This window comes from Blennius ocellaris, assembly GCF_963422515.1.
Source record: "Blennius ocellaris genome assembly, chromosome: 3".
NCBI lineage: Eukaryota > Metazoa > Chordata > Actinopteri > Blenniiformes > Blenniidae > Blennius > Blennius ocellaris.
In genome coordinates, this window is record NC_137652.1 from 7,951,950 (window position 1) to 7,969,324 (window position 17,375).

A 17,375-nucleotide genomic window follows, 5' to 3' on the forward strand; every position below is an offset into this window, starting at 1 on the left:
TGACGACATAGCAGCCGTCACACGGCTCGCTCCTCACTGTCAAATCTGCCCCCGGCTTTTCCGTTGACTGCAGTAACGAAGGGAAAACTGGAAGATCCACTGCCACATTGGCTCTGGTTTAAGTTCAAATATTTTCTTAATATCCTTCCCTTCTCTCTTTTTACCTGACTGAAGGGAAAACCATCAGTGGAAACGTTGCAGCTGGCTTACCATATAATTTCTCTATTTCAAGCCAAGGGCATACTTCTCCTGTATTTAATGATCATCCCTTGGCGACAGGTCATGTCTTCACCAAAAGCTCAGCTACGGTTTCATTTGCAGCCCTGCAACAGTTAACTGTTTTCTCAGAGTTAAGAGAGAGAAAGTATTTTACTTTATTTCTAGGACTGCCTGCTCAGAATTTTAACTAAAAAATACAACTGCATGAGCTCCTGTGAGGGGAGGCTATTTGTTGGCCCATTCTTGAAATTAATTGATGATGGTGATGGGTGAAACCAACAACAAAACACTCAAATACAAAACCAGCATACAACTGAAATGAATTCAGGGCTGCTAGTCACCACAGTGTGTTGGCTGGCAAACATCAGGCAACAGCTGGCTCAGTAAGACAACAAGTAAGACACAAGTGTAACAAGTGAGAACCTCGATGAAATGTTAGTAATTGTGTCTGCATTATAAGTTTTATAACAGTAATCGACTATTAAGTAATAGTTACTAGTGTATTAATGGTAAAAGTGAGCAGTTCATGTTACACAGCTTAATTATTTGCAAAAGCACTAAGAGTGTCTGGTGACCGCAGCGATACATTGATATTAATTTACTTTCAAGCATTAAATTGTAAACTTTGTGTCAAAAGGAGGATATAAGCTCAAAGCAAAGGAGACACACTTTTCAGACATGCTATAAATTTTAATAGACATATTGATATTTCTGAAGAGAAACAAAGTTATCCCTAGTTTTATTTACAATACAGGAATAAAAAAAATTGCCACATACAGTACAATGGTAAAAACAACATAAAGAACTTAAATAATTATTTTATTTGTATAACTACTTAAATAATGAAAATGGTTATTCTATTCACACCACGCCGTCTCAGCAGCTACAATGCAACTTTCACATTAAGTGCTAAAAAAAAAAAAAAAAAGATTTTTTTTTTTTTCCATTTTACAGCATGAATTTCATTATTGATTCATCAAAGTCCAGGTAGAGTTGATTTTATTTCACGAGTAAAGCAGGAGATGAACAGCAAGTGTGGCATTGATGGACACGGAACTTTAATTGAAGCACATGATTCTTGAAACTTGCTTATCGAGATTGAAGCAGGACAACATGACAACCGTTTGACTTCGAAGCAGCAAAATGCAACTGCCGGTGTGTTTCATGAAATTTAATGGCAAGCAATCAGATGCAGTGGTTCTCACAGGATGATTTGTGGCTTTGGAAGTAGAAGGGCATGCATGTATATGAGTTGTCTCTCTGAACTTCAGTGTGGCCTCTGAAAAGACGCGCACACAATCCCCGCCTGTGTTCCAACGTTTTCTGACTCCACTGTAGGAGTCAGATGCTCATTAGAGAATTCAATTTTGACATTTTTCTTTTCCTGGGGGGGGGGGGGATTAATCTCAAATCTGCTCTCCACAGATAAGATCTGCCACAGATGGGGAGCCGCTTCCACAGTGACTTTGATCATGTCACAACACAGACACATCTCCAACAGTCGTAATGTGACCATGTATCAAGGGAAGAAGTAGCTAGATGGACTCCCAAAACTGCTCTGAATTACTCCGTGCGGGCACAGGCATGCATTACAATGACACCGGGGAGAAAATGTGGAGAAAAAGAAAAGAAGAAAATCCTCACGTGTCTTTAATAAAAGCTGCATATATAAGTACAACATGAAATGACATGAACTGAAAAGCTTAGTGTAAAACTGCTTTCTATAGACACCATATTCTCCCATATATTATTACGCTTAAAAAAATAAACCCTCCTCTATGATAAACAATAGTAATGCTATAGTTTTTTTTTTTTGTTTGTTTTTTTTTTTTTTTGCAATGCTAAGTAGTACTTAGATAAGCTCTATTGGAAATATACATCACTGTACTATCTCTTCCCTTTATAGTTTGGAGTTCAGGGTGTGATGCAATGAATGGAGTGTGGTGAACCATTCCTGCGATAGCGTGGAAGTGCGAGTGTAAAACTACTCTCATTGCACTTTTACATTTGTCATGTTTTAATTCATTTTGAAGAATAAAGTGAATTAACAAAAATTAAAACAGTGCACGAGAGCAGAAAATTGCTCAGATTGCATGAAACTGGCATTAAAGTTCAGTCTTGTCACTCTTGCCATATTCCCTTCGGTGTTTAAGGTGTTTAACAGTCTGTAGGTTGCAGATTGATTCTGTACACTGATGAAAAGTGAGTGTCGCAAAACAAATTACACATACTGTATACTGCAACTGTCTATTACAGCAACGTGCCCACAAACTAGATTTGCTATAACAAGTGAGACAACATGGTTTTTCTTGTATAAGTGCCTTTAGAATTGTAAAGCACAAGGCACTGCAGGCTCTAGATGACCCACAGGTCATGTTCCTTTAAAGTCTGCATGTGCAGACGTTTGTTTTGCTTTGTTCTTGATGGAGCATCATCACAAGCTCATGGAAATTTAGAGTCTTGAATGAACTGCTGAACAATTAACTGTCTCCTCTGAAAAGCTTCAAACTCCCGCATTTGGGGGGTTTAAAGTAAAGCAACAAGTTAGCCCCCTCCCGCTCTAGAAATGTTCAAAGTCTTGGGCTAGAATAGTTCTAACCCTGTGGAGCTTCCGTGAAGCCAGCTGTGTGCAGGCGTTTCCAGAACCAGAGAGCAAATGTCTTAATGGAACTTCCATAACTTGGCCATGCTTGTCAATCAACTCGCTGCTGTCTGTAGGTCTCTTTGAAACGTGAACACGGCTTGGATGCCAGGCCTGGTGCTCAAGAGCAAGTAGCTTATAGGTGAAAGGAAGAAGAGTTTGGTGTGTGGCGACATGGATCAAAAGCAGTCTGTTGGGGGTCTTGTGTATTTGTTTGTGTTTCTCTGTGAGTGTGAGGGAGATTAAGAGGCCGTATTCAGGACACCTCATTCGAGTCTGCTGGTGGTGATAGGTAGATTTGTGTCAACTTGAGGACGAAGGTGGGGATCAGCCCCCCTCTGCACACCCCTATACGATGTAGCTGGTCAGATCTAGGAGGTATGAAGTCACGTCGATGATGTGATCCAGAATGCCATCTTTCTCCTGGTCGTTGGGCATTCCCCGCTCACTCTTCTCACACTGGTCGCCGGAGTAGCCATTCTTGCACAGGCACTTGTTAGGCTCCATGCACACTCCTCCGTTACGGCAGGCTGGCTCGCATTTGGCTACGGTCACAGGAAGTGATCAAACATCAAGTAAGACATGAGCTGGAAATTTGTCTCATTGGGTAATGAAGTCAGAAAAACATGGCGTGCAATGATTTATATTGAAAGCTACAGCAGACTGACTGTACATGCATTACGAAGCCTCATTTAGAACTAGAGCTATGCAACATGTGGATGTTGGTGCAGATGATACTACTCAGAAGGAAGCAGGAGTGCACTTACCAACTCTGCAGAGAGGGCCCTCCCAGCCCGGGCTGCAGCAGCACTTGCCGGTGGGGGTGCAGTGTCCGTTCTTACAGTGTCTGGAACAAGCTGTCATCAGCAGCTCTGGTGGCTCCACCTGACGCTGGCACTCCTTGGGGGCATGTGGCCTGCAACAGTTGTTATAGGGAAAGGGAAAGTCAGTATGTGGAAAACAGAAGCATCACATGACATGGCAAAGGTCGCAGGATGAAGAGTGAGATGAATTGTCTGATATCATCACACAGAGTACTGTGGGCTGTTGTTTCTCTCACAGTGAAATTACGAGTCAACACAAACATTTCAACCTCTTTAAAACTTTGCCTCAAAGGTCACATGCCAAAATCATGACCTTGTTTTTTTTTAATGCAGGTTAAATATTGAGCTTACTTCCAAAGACAATGATTGCACTGGAAATAATTACAGTTGTAAACCGGGTGGATTGATTTATCAAAGGAAAGTGACGTGTGACGTAATGGTGTGTAGTTCTACTGTATTTCAACAAAGATGATTGCAAGTCGAGACTTATGTGATGTGTTGTTTAAATTCTACCCATTCATCAGCACTGCATTCGTTCTGTGTTCAGCTGCTGCATCAACTAAAAGATCTGGTATCATGTACAAAACAGACATTAGTCCTCCGGTGTCCACAGGTTGTTTGATTGTGCTCGTAATGGATGGTTTCCTTCTGTCCTACTTGTGCTTTAATGTGCACTGAATTATATGTGTCTGTTTGAAAGTTTAACCCAGCAACATACATCAGACCAGCTTTCACAAAGTTCCGTGCAAAATTATTTGAAAAGTTTTTGAAAATGTCCCGTTAAACAAAAAGTAAAGGCCAGACAAAAAAAATAAAACATCCATCCAAAGCATATTGGCTGAGTTGCACAGTAATACTATACTGTGATTTGTGATCGCACTGGAGGAAATGCATTCCATTTAAACACCTCACACTTAATTTTGATATATCGTGACAGCTATAACCATTTGTTTACTGTAAAGATATTTTCCAATGGTACAACATGAAGGCCAACAAATCTGTCACCTTATGTTGTGGTCTCTGTGGAGTTTCAAGGCTATCGGTTTAAGCTGACATGTAACATAAGCACATCTGAAGTGGAGTGCATTTAGATGATGTTAAATTATGACTTTATCCCAGCAAATATTTATGTATATACCTACACGCGGGGTGTATCATTTCTCCAATGATTTGTCAATGCGAGTTCATTTTGGATCTACGGCGTAAGATCACCCAAACAGCTTTGATATCACCCCTGTCAAATGGTCTGTTTTCATTGTTTTGACTCCTCCATTCTTCCTACTTAAAGAGAGTAACAATGCACATGGCTAACACAGGGTTCCAACAGATATAAACACAACGTGGAAAATGCACACAGACACAAACACAAACGTCTCCACATCACATGCGGCAAGTCCGCATGTGATCATTCCATATTAAGACAAACATCCACACACGCACATCAGCAAATGGGCTGAAACCGAATTATTTCATATCACGCTCCACAAATCTGGAAATAATACAGCTAGTGCGTAATCAGGTTCAGTTGGGTAGCGCCTGCTCCCCTTCCACCCCCCCCACACACACACGCACACACACACACTCTGTTTTTGCATTTGTGAATGAGAGAGTGGACATAAGTACGTGTAAACATTTCTAATGTAGTGAGGGAAAAACATCGGACAGTGACTATATTTGCAGACATGTATGGATAACCTCAAGGGGACTCCTGTGGACCAATGCTGGTGTGACAGGCGAGACCCTGGGAGGTCAGTAATGTGTGTGTGTGTGTGTGTGTGTGTGTGTGTGTGTGTGTGTGTGTGTGTGTGTGTGTGTGTGTGTGTGTGTGTGTGTGTGTGTGTGTGTGTGTGTGTGTGTGTGTGTGTGTGTGTGTGTGTGTGTGTGTGTGTGTGTGTGTGTGTGTGCAATGTTCAGTCCTTGGGAGAAGAGGCCTCATCAATCATGGCTGGGCAGCACATGGTACGCTGAAGTCAAAGCTATATTAATCAGTAAACACAAAAAGTATAATGTTGTAAATACTGTACTTAGTAAATCTCAAGTATTCGTTTGACAGTCAATTCACATCTTGATGGTCTAGTATTCTGAGCACTGTTTTATTTTCCTTGAATAAATACTCCGGTATGTTCTTTTATTGTCTCTGGGTGTGCCAGTGTCTGTCGGCTCGAAATAACGTATTTATTTGACTGTTTATCTTACCTTGACTTTGAAAAATGTTGTGTGACTAAAACACCACCTGATAAACAGTGACGATACGACAATGTTTGTGTATGACTTTATACGTTTGTGTGTGTGTGTGTGTGTGTGTGTGTGTGTGTGTGTGTGTGTGTGTGTGTGTGTGTGTGTGTGTGTGTGTGTGTGTGTGTGTGTGTGTGTGTGTGTGTTCGAGGGGGGGGGGGGTTTGATTCCCATGCTCCCATCAGCACCCAACTCCAGACTCCATCCGTGCTGGCTTTTGTTGTTGCAGGCTGCATGTAGTTAAAAAAGAGCAAAGGAGGGAAGAAAACAGAAAGAGAAGGAGAGAGAGAAAGAGTAAGAGTCCCCGGAGAATTGGGGGGTCTGTAGCTAACACTGTTAATAGCAGGCAGGGGTCAGCAGCGCTACTAAACAGTCTGTACGACTGCCAGGGTGGCTGTGAAAACAGCACCTGCTGGTAGCGCCACTTGACAAAGGCAGCTGGGTCAACAGCCACTGTGGGAATTTATCAACTTCGGGAGGGGTGGCGTAAGTGTGAGAGCGAGGGAGTGGGAGAAGGCGACAGCACAGAGATGATGACAACAACTGCCGCCACATAGTCACATAAAAAGCAGATCATGTCATAATTAAGGCTCAAACTGGATGAAAAATGAGATAAACATTCAAGTTGAGGAATGGCCTCACAGCTGTCATGAGAAGACATAGTAAGGTTTTTTTTTTTTTTTTTCTTCACGTCAGTATTAGGCCAATCATCAACGTACGCTGGCATCCATTCATATTTCCTCTGTCAGAGGAGTGTGGATGCTCTGCCTCAAATTTGTTCCTGGTCTGTTTAATTATTGTGTTTTGTCAGAGTGCATGTGTGTTTAGCTTGTTAGCTCACAGGGCCTGTTTGATTGACATGAGGTATATGTGAGAAAAGGGCTGTGGAGTGGTGTACATTGTGCACCCCAACAATGGCTTAATCAAACGGCCCAGTGTGGTCTCTTTTGCAGTTTTGTCATCTGACTCCATTGTTTGGGGGCTCCTTTTGTAGCTTCATTCCTTGTTTTAATTGTGCAAGAAATTTACTGTGTATTGTAGGAGCCAGGGCTATTCAGTGGGACTGGCAAGCAGCTTTGTCAAGGGGAGGACCACAGCAGAGATGTAGGAAGATTTAGGAGGGATAGGAAAATAAAGAAAAGGCTTTTTTCCTGCAGCCTGCTGGGAGCTAGGGCACCGCGCACTCACACAGGCTCACAGATGTGTATGTGCGCGCTTAACCACCACCCACACGGTTTATATCTGTACACACAGAACGCACAGAAGAGCACACATACAGATAAATATATCCACAAATGAGCACTCGTGGTCTCCGTCCCCGGCACATCCAATGATTTGTGACTGCCGAGGTTAATGCAGTTCATAAAGAAGGTCCCAGGACCCCATTTGAAGTTCACTGTGTCTTTTTAAGGTCTCTGCTCACTGTAATTCAATCAGTCCAGCCTGCAGCTGACAAAACCTGAATATGTGTGAAATGTCCCTCATAACACTGCCTCCCCTGCTACTCTGTGGTGAGGGGCTGCAACAAACAGAAAGGCAAATTGCATTTTACACCAGAAAGCAGCAGGAGGTCTGGCTCTATCTGTTAATTAGGCAATTGCAAGAGACCAACTGTACAAGCGAGGCGGATTCTAACCAACTGCAGAGCTCAAGGGCATCGTGGGTCTTTTGAATTATGATATGATAAACATGCAACTTTACTGTATGACTCCCATGATACACACGTATACACAGCAACGAGCTGAAATGAATCCTTGTGTTGTTACTATATCATATCTTTATTTATTTAACATGTTTCTCTCCCAAAAGGAGGTTTGTTCCTCGCAAATGTGTAATGCTCACATTGCATAAGTAATTATGTTATTAAATGCAGTCTCAGTGGGACTGAAAAGTAGCCAAACTTGCCTACAGTATATGAGCAGAGTAAAACACAATCAAACTGAAGTCTGAAAGTTTTATTCAGTTACTGTACTCATACTGAGACTTCAAAATCAAAACACTGTGGGCAACAAAGATAAAGAACACTGTTGCCCCCAAAACATGACAATATGTTGTATTTCCCCGTGATAAAATGGGATTGCCTTCTCTTCCTTCATCCTCTCTTGATATGTATGTTACATAACTTTGTATTACCTTATTGATAATCGAAATAAATGATACATTATTCCACAATCTGAGGAAAATCCAAATCCAAATTTTCAGTCACTAATAAATACATCAGAGCTTTCAATCAAGGAATACTATTGCCATATAGAAACCATATAGTGTCAAATATTTCAATTGCACTATTATACAACAAAGGCTTTCTTACTTTTTTTTTCTTCCTCTCAAATCCACAATCACTCACACCACACACATTCAGCGTGTTTCAAAATGCATGGTGGCCTATTTATTATTGGAGGGGTACTCCAACTGACAAACAAATACCTAGAAATGAAGTCATCTGGCCAGGACATGTTTACACAAACACTGCTGAAGGATTTTATGGCCGATGTTTCCTTGTAAGCCTTCGCTGCTTTCCCTAACAGTTCCTCTTTCCCTCCGCCTCCATGTTCCCAAACACACAGTTGATCAAAACACAGTGCTAGATGCTATACCAGACCACAAAAACCACCATACTCTTAAACAAACCTCCGTCTGAAAGGGCTGCAGGGTCCAGATGTCCCTGCAGTATGGAGAAGAAAAGAGGGGAGGACCACCAGACTTGATAACGTGCTGAGGTCAGACACGTTAGCTACCCCATTTACTCCCCCTTGTCACCCCCTCTTCATCCTCCCTGTAACAAGATCCTAATAACGAAGCCAGAGAGTATTAGGAGTCAGGACTCCAACACCACAGGGTCCGCACAGACTAAACAAGTCCAGTTGATGGTGGAAAGAATTGTTCTCAGGGAGAAATGCGTCCAGCAGTCCTGCCAGAAAACATAAATATGGAGTGAGCCACCAGGGCCCCTTTGAAACATCTGCGGTTTAATTAATTGTGCTAATGCCTGGGTGGCACTGTCGTCACCCAGGAATAATCAGCGCTGGATATGTTTCTATTGTGATTCAGAGGCATGCAAATTTTCTCAATCTGACTTGGCTCGTCTGCTTTTATCCGTCTCTTTCAATCACATCTGATCTCACAGTAACAAACATAATCTATTTGGGACATTTCTTGTATCTTCATTGCAAGTTGAAGTTGATGTGACCATATAACTTATTTGGAGGGAATGGTGTAACTGTAAAAGATCACATTTTCTCGACTTTCCACCAACGTGCCCATCGAAGCATGAGCAGAAACATTACAAGGGGATCGATTTGAATCTCATATGCACCTGTTTTGAATTATCATGGCTGCATTTTCACTCATGTCTTTTACTATCATGATGCATACGACAAGAATAATGACGCTGCTATATGCCATGTACATGTATTTGTTTTATGACATCTAACTCACATGTATGCTCCATCCTCTAGCCACTTGTCTCATGATGCCAAATTAAACATTTGAATTCAAAGACGAAACTGACCGAACCTGACACCTTGACAACATCATATTTCTGAATATCACGTACTGCTATATGTGCTTCTTTAAAAATAATGCAGGTACCAGTACACCAGCGCTATATTTACTTTGCAGTTACTGCTGAACATTTGTTTTGGCCAAGGAATCTGAACATTTCACATCTTATTAAAACTTGCAAACAGTATGATCTCATCAATAGGTTGTGTAGTATCGGTAGTGTGACGCAAAAAAAACCCAAAACAAAACATCAAGACAAGCCATCACTGCTGTAAAACGTGGGCTTGGTGACAGTAAACTGCAGTGAAGAGTATCAAACTTTGTGTTGTATGTGAAATCATCCAGGGCTAATCACAAAACAATGAAAGCGAAAAACAGAGGGAGTGTTCATTGAGTTGCCAAAATTATAAATGGGTGAAGACTCCAAGATATGTACCTTTTAGGGTCGAGCAGCTTGTAGAGTTTCCCACTGTGTGACTGCGCCAGGCTTTTACTGCTTGCCAATATGTAGACTTCACCTGCAATACAATACACATGAAAAGTGGCATCAGTGCTATTTCCATTCAACGCTTTCAATGTGTAGCATAGTTGTTTGTCCCAATAAATAACGTCTCTCCTTGCCATACAATGCGCTAAATCCCTGTGCCACAATAAAGACAGGAGACAAGAAGAAACAGGCCATTACAAGAGGATGAAAGGAGAGAGGATAAGTAGAATGGGTGGTGCCAAGGCTTCTGCAATGCTGCACTTGCCAAAGGACTTTAAGAAAGAGTTTAATAGGACAATTGGATACTCATGACTGGGAACCAGGCGGATAATTTAATGAGGAACAAGCCTGAAAGAAAATTCCATAAGGAGACAAATTGTAAACATGTGTCTATGGGGCCCCTATTTTGGGACATATGCCCACTCCCCATCCACATTTTTTTTTTTGCAAATCATGATCAAAAGCAGAAATCTTTAAATGATCAAATGACAGCTCCCAAAAACCTGGCAATGAATGTGATGGAACATCACTGTGTGAGTGATCCACATCATGTGTTCGCTTTAATCACTCACGCCAGGGGGTTGACAGACAATCATTTAGTAAATCCTCAGGAGTAAAACATACTTGTATCATGTTAGTTTGTTCAACTCTGGTTATACATGATAGCTCTTAGCCTATAACTGTTGATCCCAGATATATAATAGACGATCTTAGTTCCACTTCAAAAGAAAATGTTTTGACACCAGTCATATAAAAGTGAACAATGTTTCAACCGTTCACAGAGCAATACTCTTCAATCACTTTGTGTATCAAAGTTGTCGCTCTTGTGAATGAAAGGAGGCAAAAGCAGAACATCTGAGATGAGAAATGTTGTCGGTGTCACACTGGAAGCTCACTCACCCAGTTCATCCTCGCCGAAACCCAAAATGTGTCCAACAAGCATGGAGCCACAGGAGCCAGAGGAGCCCAGACACAGAGGTTTTTCCTGCCACTCTTCACCACCTGCTGACGTTGAAAACGATGACTTCTGCAGGATCCGTAGATTACTATGGCAAAGCAAACACACAACAAAGGTCAGTATTGTTTGTGTAGCGTGGACATAGCGTAGAGTGTTTTGTATGATCCATACACATTAATCACTAAACAGATGAAGGTACAGTTGAACTTGGCAGTGCTGTCCAAGTCACAACTGATATCTGGAAACATGGATAACTTTTACTCGACATAACATGGTTCAGTGACCCGTCTTCCTTTTGCTCATCATGTTCCACATCTTGTTATTTGAGACCTCCGCTTCTACTTTGAAAACAAACATTACGCTGGAGCCTTCAGTTCACTTGGCCTCAACAATATGTCCTGAAATCGTAATGACCACTGGTAGTACCCCCCCCCCCCCCCCCCCACGCACACACACACGCACACACACACACACACACACACACACACACACACACACACACACACACACACACACACACACACACACACACACACACACACACACTATGTACTTCCTTTGTTTATTCAATCACCAGTTTGACATCAGCAAAGGAGGATGATTTACACACCAAAGAAAAGTGTGCACACAGCACAAGACAGGAACTCTAATCTCCATTTTCACTCAATAAGCCGTAGTGGAGTGGTGACAGTAACATGAGACTAACTTTCCTGAACGGGGACGGAACATTGTATTTACATTGGCACATAGTGACGCAAGGGACAGATCTTTCAGTTTGAGAAGAGAGACAATGAGTCATACACCAAGGGTACATGATGCCAGACAGATTTAATAAAGGTTCCCAATATTATGCATGCATAATGTCTAGCATACTTACTTTTTTGAGAAAAGTAAGCCTATATGTCAACTTACCCATTTTTATCTCCAAACACATAACTTCCATAAAGTCTTCTGGACTGGCAGCCCCTGTAGATGAAGCCCCCCACAGGTGGCGCTCCTCCACTGGACTGCAGGTCATAGACAGAAGGCTCATTTTCTACAAAGAGACATAGAGGTATAGGACACTGCTTAAAGGCTGACTGCATGTCATTTAACCGTACCACTATGAAAATGCAGGTTTAACATAAAACCAATATCATCACAATCACTGAAACCAAAAAGTACTGATTATAACAACCAATAATGTGTTTTAAAGTGTATATTTTCATTTAGGCCTGTTATAAACATTGTAAATTCACCCTGGTTTCTGCATTATGAATGAAAAGAATGAATCTTATTTAATTGGGACAACATAATTGGGAAAGTCTTTCTTGACGTCTAGATTTGAATATGTCTTTATTGAATGTGGGAACATATTAACCTCTAATTCAATAGCGTGATGCTCGGACCGTATGGCACTTTTCTGGAATACCGCTGTCTTGGCAAGTGGAAATACATTCTAAGATGTGGTATGTTCCCTTTCCAACTGTAATCCTTTTAGAGTATAGGCAACTGGTTAAATTGGGCATCAGGCCAGGTGAAAGGTGGTCTGCGGTAAGAAAGGACATTTTGAAATGAATTGAAAAGTCACTTATGTCATCAAAATATACATCACTGTGGCAAAGATAACCTGCTCCATATAATTAGGAACTAATAGCAGTAATTTGTTTCTTGCCAGCAGTAGGCAAGCATTGTTAGACACTGCTGTTGTTGATTATTTTGTTCATGTGAGGAGGACGAGACTCCCTCAGCTCTGTTCTCAACACTACTAAACCGTCATCTCGCATTTATTGTTTTTGACATCTTTAAATCTAACTTGTGGACACAATCTCACATTCTATTGGCAAATGTTCACTACACGATGAGGGAATATTTCTGGGTCGAATCATTTTTACATTTAACCTTCATTGTCTCTTCACTCAACCTAGTGTGTTACTGAATGTGTTCCCGAAACACTGTTCTTACAAAATGAGACTTTCATAAAACCAGATGTGACTTTTGTAGGAATAAATATGAAAGGTTATCCAGGGGATTTATATATTTTCATTTCTTTCTCAAGATGCAACTCCATCACATAATCTCAGGCAAAGGTTGCATTGAGTTATGGTTATCTAACCATCAGATAAGTAAATAATGACCTCCTTTCCAATATGAGCAAAGGTAATAATAATGACCTTTTTGGAATATTCTATGCAACTCACCATAATCCTTCCCCATACTAATTTCCAGTATTCTTCCAGCTGATGCATTTTTGCCACTGGCATCGGTACAGAGGATTAGGAGACTTCCATTGTCGGTCTGAAGTCTATCCACAGCACACCTACAAAATACACAGTGCTTAAAATGAATATCGTAGAAGTACAAGTAATACTGATGATGCATAAAGTGGAAATACACCTTGTTTTTTTTGTTTGTTTTTTTAATCAAACTCTATTTTCCAAATCAACCATACCTACACAGAACATGTTAGTGTAAATACTTCTTGAGTAGCATGATGGTAAATCGTTCACTCAAACACAGAATCCAGTACTTCAATGGTGTAGCTGTCAGAATGAATATATCTTCTTCAGCATAATGGTCTCACAATCTCACTTACCTGCCTGGGTCATGTAATCCATGGGCAAAGATTTCAGGTGGCTGGTTGGTACTGTTGAAGTAGGGATTGTTCCGTGGTATAGAATAAGGTGACGTACAACAGTCTGTGTCCACGTCTACCCTGAGAACAGACCCTGTGAAATCACTGCATTCAAAAACACAAACAAGAAAGAAAGAAAAAAGAAAACCTTTATGGTGGCCTCAATCTTGGGTTATTTGACAGCAAACGACAAAACTTTACTGAAGTGGCCTTTTGACCTTCGATCTCACCTCAGCCCATCCATTTCCTCCATGTCATCCAGAGTGATCATGCCATCTCCCAGAACGATGTGCAGCAGTCCATCAGGACTGAACAGGAGTTGACCACCGAGGTGTTTCCTGTGTAGCTCTGCCACTTCCATAAGCACACGGACAGTCCTGGTGTCCACTTGGTTTGGGTTTTTCCTGTTGGAGACATTTTCATGTTCACTCTGGAAGAATTTGAATGGTCAACTGGTAGGTATGAAAGAGCATGTACACTATAATACAGTCTTAAATAAGCATTTCATGGCGTATATAAACACATTTGCACTTTCTACGTGACAGTTTAAGTCTTGGCCTTGATTTATTCATTTAAAAAAACAACATTGGACAGATGCAGTAAGATATGCTTTTACACTTTCACATCATCTCTCATTACATGAAATAATTGTTGAGCTCGACAAGAAATGCTGACATAACATACAACCCCCCCAAAAATCCGACATCAAATGACTTTAAATACTTGTTGTCTGGAGACATTTAGTCTAAATGTAATGTGTTCTCTCATTCAGGGAAAGACAGTGGGTGGAGATATAACACAGGCTTCAAAGTATTACACAATTCTAAGATGGAGGTGATATTTTTGTTTCAACAGCATCAGCAGCAAATACGTCATGATGTGTTATTTTGGGTAGTCGGGCAATTTTTAAAAAGCCGCTTGTCAATGATCGAGAAAAATCTCTTAAACTGCCATCAAGTACTTTAATTGTCATACTTCTATTGGGCCCTAAAATTAAAGACGATTCGAAGTAGTCACCGAGACGGCATGCCAAAACTATGATTAAGATTAAATCATTAAGTCAAACATACAACTGTGATTATGTATATTAAAATGTAACACTTAAACGCGTTCGTGAGAAAAGACTGTTTCTTTAATCACAGGTCATTGCGAAGAGAGCGTGAGTTATCCACATGGGAAAAGGCAAAGCACTGCTATCATCCAAGGAGTGTTGCACAGATTCAGCAAAACACTTCTCACTGAAAGTTGGATTCCTTGGAGGTTTGACCTACATTCCTAATCCCCATAAGACAAAAATTCATGTTTTTGTTTTGCATTGCATCTCTAGAAAATTACTCCATATGCCCAAGAAGCTTCTGTCACCATGTTTTCTGGTTAAAATCAAGGTTGCGGATTCACAAGTACAGAGCAGCGCTGAGATTCTGTGATTAGTGAGGGTTTTTTTTCTCACTAAACATTGAATTCTAAAATAAATCAATAATAAAAAATGTGGATTAAAAGCAGTCACCAGTTAATAGATCACTGCAACAATGCCTGAGCTGATTTGTCTATGTAATGAAGATACCTAATAGTTAACGTATTCAGTTCATAATTTATCCCAAACCCCTCATGTCTGGACTGTGAGGCAGCCAAGAATTTGGTGTCCTTTCAGACAGCATTGAACAACCCATAGTTAAGGTAGATTTGGCACACACTTCTCCCATTACCTTGAAACGGTGTATTCAACCACACGGAGAATGTGGTCGTGTGGTCCAATGGCCCAGCGCTCTTGGTTGGTGGTGTAGGAGACGTAGAGCTTGCCATTCTTCTTGTAATTGGGGTGGAATGCCAGGCTTAGCAGGCCCCTTTCATCTCCACCCTGCAGTCAGAAGAGAAACACAAAAGATCCAGGAGTTAATTATGTCCCTCCTTGGCTTCTGCTTGGCTGTGTGGGGTTAGAATCCCCCCCCCCCCCCCCCCCCCCCCCCCCCCCACCCCCACCCCCGCCCCCCCCCTGGTCATCTTCATCATCACCAACATGCAACCCCCAGACACTGCTCACCCCTAACTCCTTTAATTCTTCAACTTTTCTAATCCTCTTTTTTATTTGGCCATCACATTCCCTTTCACACCACTGGCATTCTCTCATTCTCTCTCATGCGGCCCTCCATTCCACTTTACACCTTCACCAACCTTCTTGAATATACCATTATTAACCATTATAAAGCATTTGACTCTGGGTAGCGCTGTACCTTCTTCGACAACCCCCCCCCCGCCTTTACAGAGCCTTCCCCGCAGCCTGGTTATGTGCGCTTGTCCTCAGGGTCGGGGGCCCCTGTGACGCCCGGACCCTCCCGGTGGCCTCCATTGTGCAGTGATTTGTGTGTGTAATCTTTGGGGGATATCCGTGAATGCTGCGCTGAGTGGCTGAAAGAATTTATTAGCTCACTCACAGTTCATAGAGAGCACAAAAGTGCAGAGTGCTTCACTCCATGCTTTTTGCTCCCCGTCCCCTCGCTCTTTCCTGATTTACGCAAAATCCATGCAAAACTCCGGGGCTGGATGGGAGGAGGAAACCATTGAGGGGGGATAGAGTAGAGTAAAAGAGGAAAAAAGAAAACCTAAACAAGGAAGGGGCTGCCAACTCCCACTGTCTTGGCAACATGTTTAGAAAACATCTAAATTGCTTGTGTAATATGTAAACCTTTGTCTCACCCCGGAGGCAGCTACATCAGTTGTCACAACCCTGGTGGTCCTCCCATCATAGTTAGCTGTAATAATCAGCTATAGCATTTCATTCCCCAGGCAAGGCAAGCCAGGTCGGCCCTTTTTTTTTAATGTTGTACGCTCCTTCTCTATTTCTTCTTGACAAAAGAATGAACAGAATTCTTGGTTGAGGTGTGAAGAATGTTTTAAAGTTGAATCTGTGTGAGTGCATTCCTCCACGGGACATTTAAATTTTACTCACACAACAGGCATTTTGCAGATTTTGTCCATTAATAACACAAATTTCGTCAAGCAAGCACGAAACAAAAATCATAAAGGCATTAGGCCCAGCCCAGTCAAAACAGCAGTGACACAGGTCACATGCAAAATGCAAAAGTGATGACTATTTGCAAAGGAATGCATCCTAAGTACCAACGAGCAACAACAGAGACCTGTTTGATAAGCCACAGGGGGTCTATCAATTCAACATAAACTGAAATGTTGTGAAAGTTCACAAATAAATCTCGAAACCTAAAAGCCAAATTTCCTCTGAAAAATTTACGAGTACTACTAAATGTCAGATCATTGAAGTCAAATAAAAACAGAGTTATGTTGGAGTGGATGCCACACGTTACGTAGCTGAATGTTCGATGGTGCAGAGACAATGGCCTTTACAAGAATGTCAAAAAGTTTCATCCTGGGAGGAGAACTTTGAAATGTTGGATCTATATGTTGGATGTGGAGCTGCAGTGGCCACCAATCCCTCAAATAAATTCACTATGGGGAGTGGGTCAAAGACCAGGATTCCATAAAGGCCAAAGCAGGACCACCAAGACACAAGCTGGTAAATCAGTTGAAATATTAGCTCCTTTGCTAATGACTAGCTCCTTCGGCATCCAGCTTAACAGAGGAGCTGGGCCGCGGAGCCATAAGAAACAAACACTGCAGCGGAGCCAATCCAAAGAGATAGCTTGATTAAAAAGAAGACAAGATGCCAACCTCAGGCTCTCATGCATTGATCATTTTAAAATGACTGCCAAAGCTGCAATAGGTAAGATGTTCTTGGCACAGCACAAAAAGTAATAGAGTGTACAGACACATTCATTTAACGAATATACAAAGTGCAGGCTTTGCAGTGTCAGCTTTAAAGTAAACGGTGAAAGCTCTGAGATTGGAGATGTAAAAGGCTTTGCTTGGCCTTCTGTCAC

At 41.6% G+C, this 17,375-nt stretch overlaps 1 protein-coding gene across 1 annotated transcript in view; it reads right to left on the bottom strand.

The window, feature by feature from the left end:
• Positions 1-1,081: 1,081 nt before the first annotated feature.
• The window catches only part of hhip (hedgehog interacting protein), a 30,251-nt gene continuing 13,957 nt past the window's right edge, over positions 1,082-17,375 (bottom strand). Inside the window, exons 5-13 of the mRNA XM_080520775.1 lie at positions 15,189-15,340; positions 13,713-13,886; positions 13,444-13,587; positions 13,049-13,167; positions 11,781-11,904; positions 10,811-10,956; positions 9,860-9,941; positions 3,628-3,776; positions 1,082-3,405 (exon numbers count right to left, since the gene is read on the bottom strand). Coding sequence (XP_080376901.1) covers positions 3,209-3,405; positions 3,628-3,776; positions 9,860-9,941; positions 10,811-10,956; positions 11,781-11,904; positions 13,049-13,167; positions 13,444-13,587; positions 13,713-13,886; positions 15,189-15,340 — 1,287 coding nt within the window. The 3' untranslated portion in view covers positions 1,082-3,208. The remainder of the gene's footprint in view (positions 3,406-3,627; positions 3,777-9,859; positions 9,942-10,810; positions 10,957-11,780; positions 11,905-13,048; positions 13,168-13,443; positions 13,588-13,712; positions 13,887-15,188; positions 15,341-17,375) is intronic.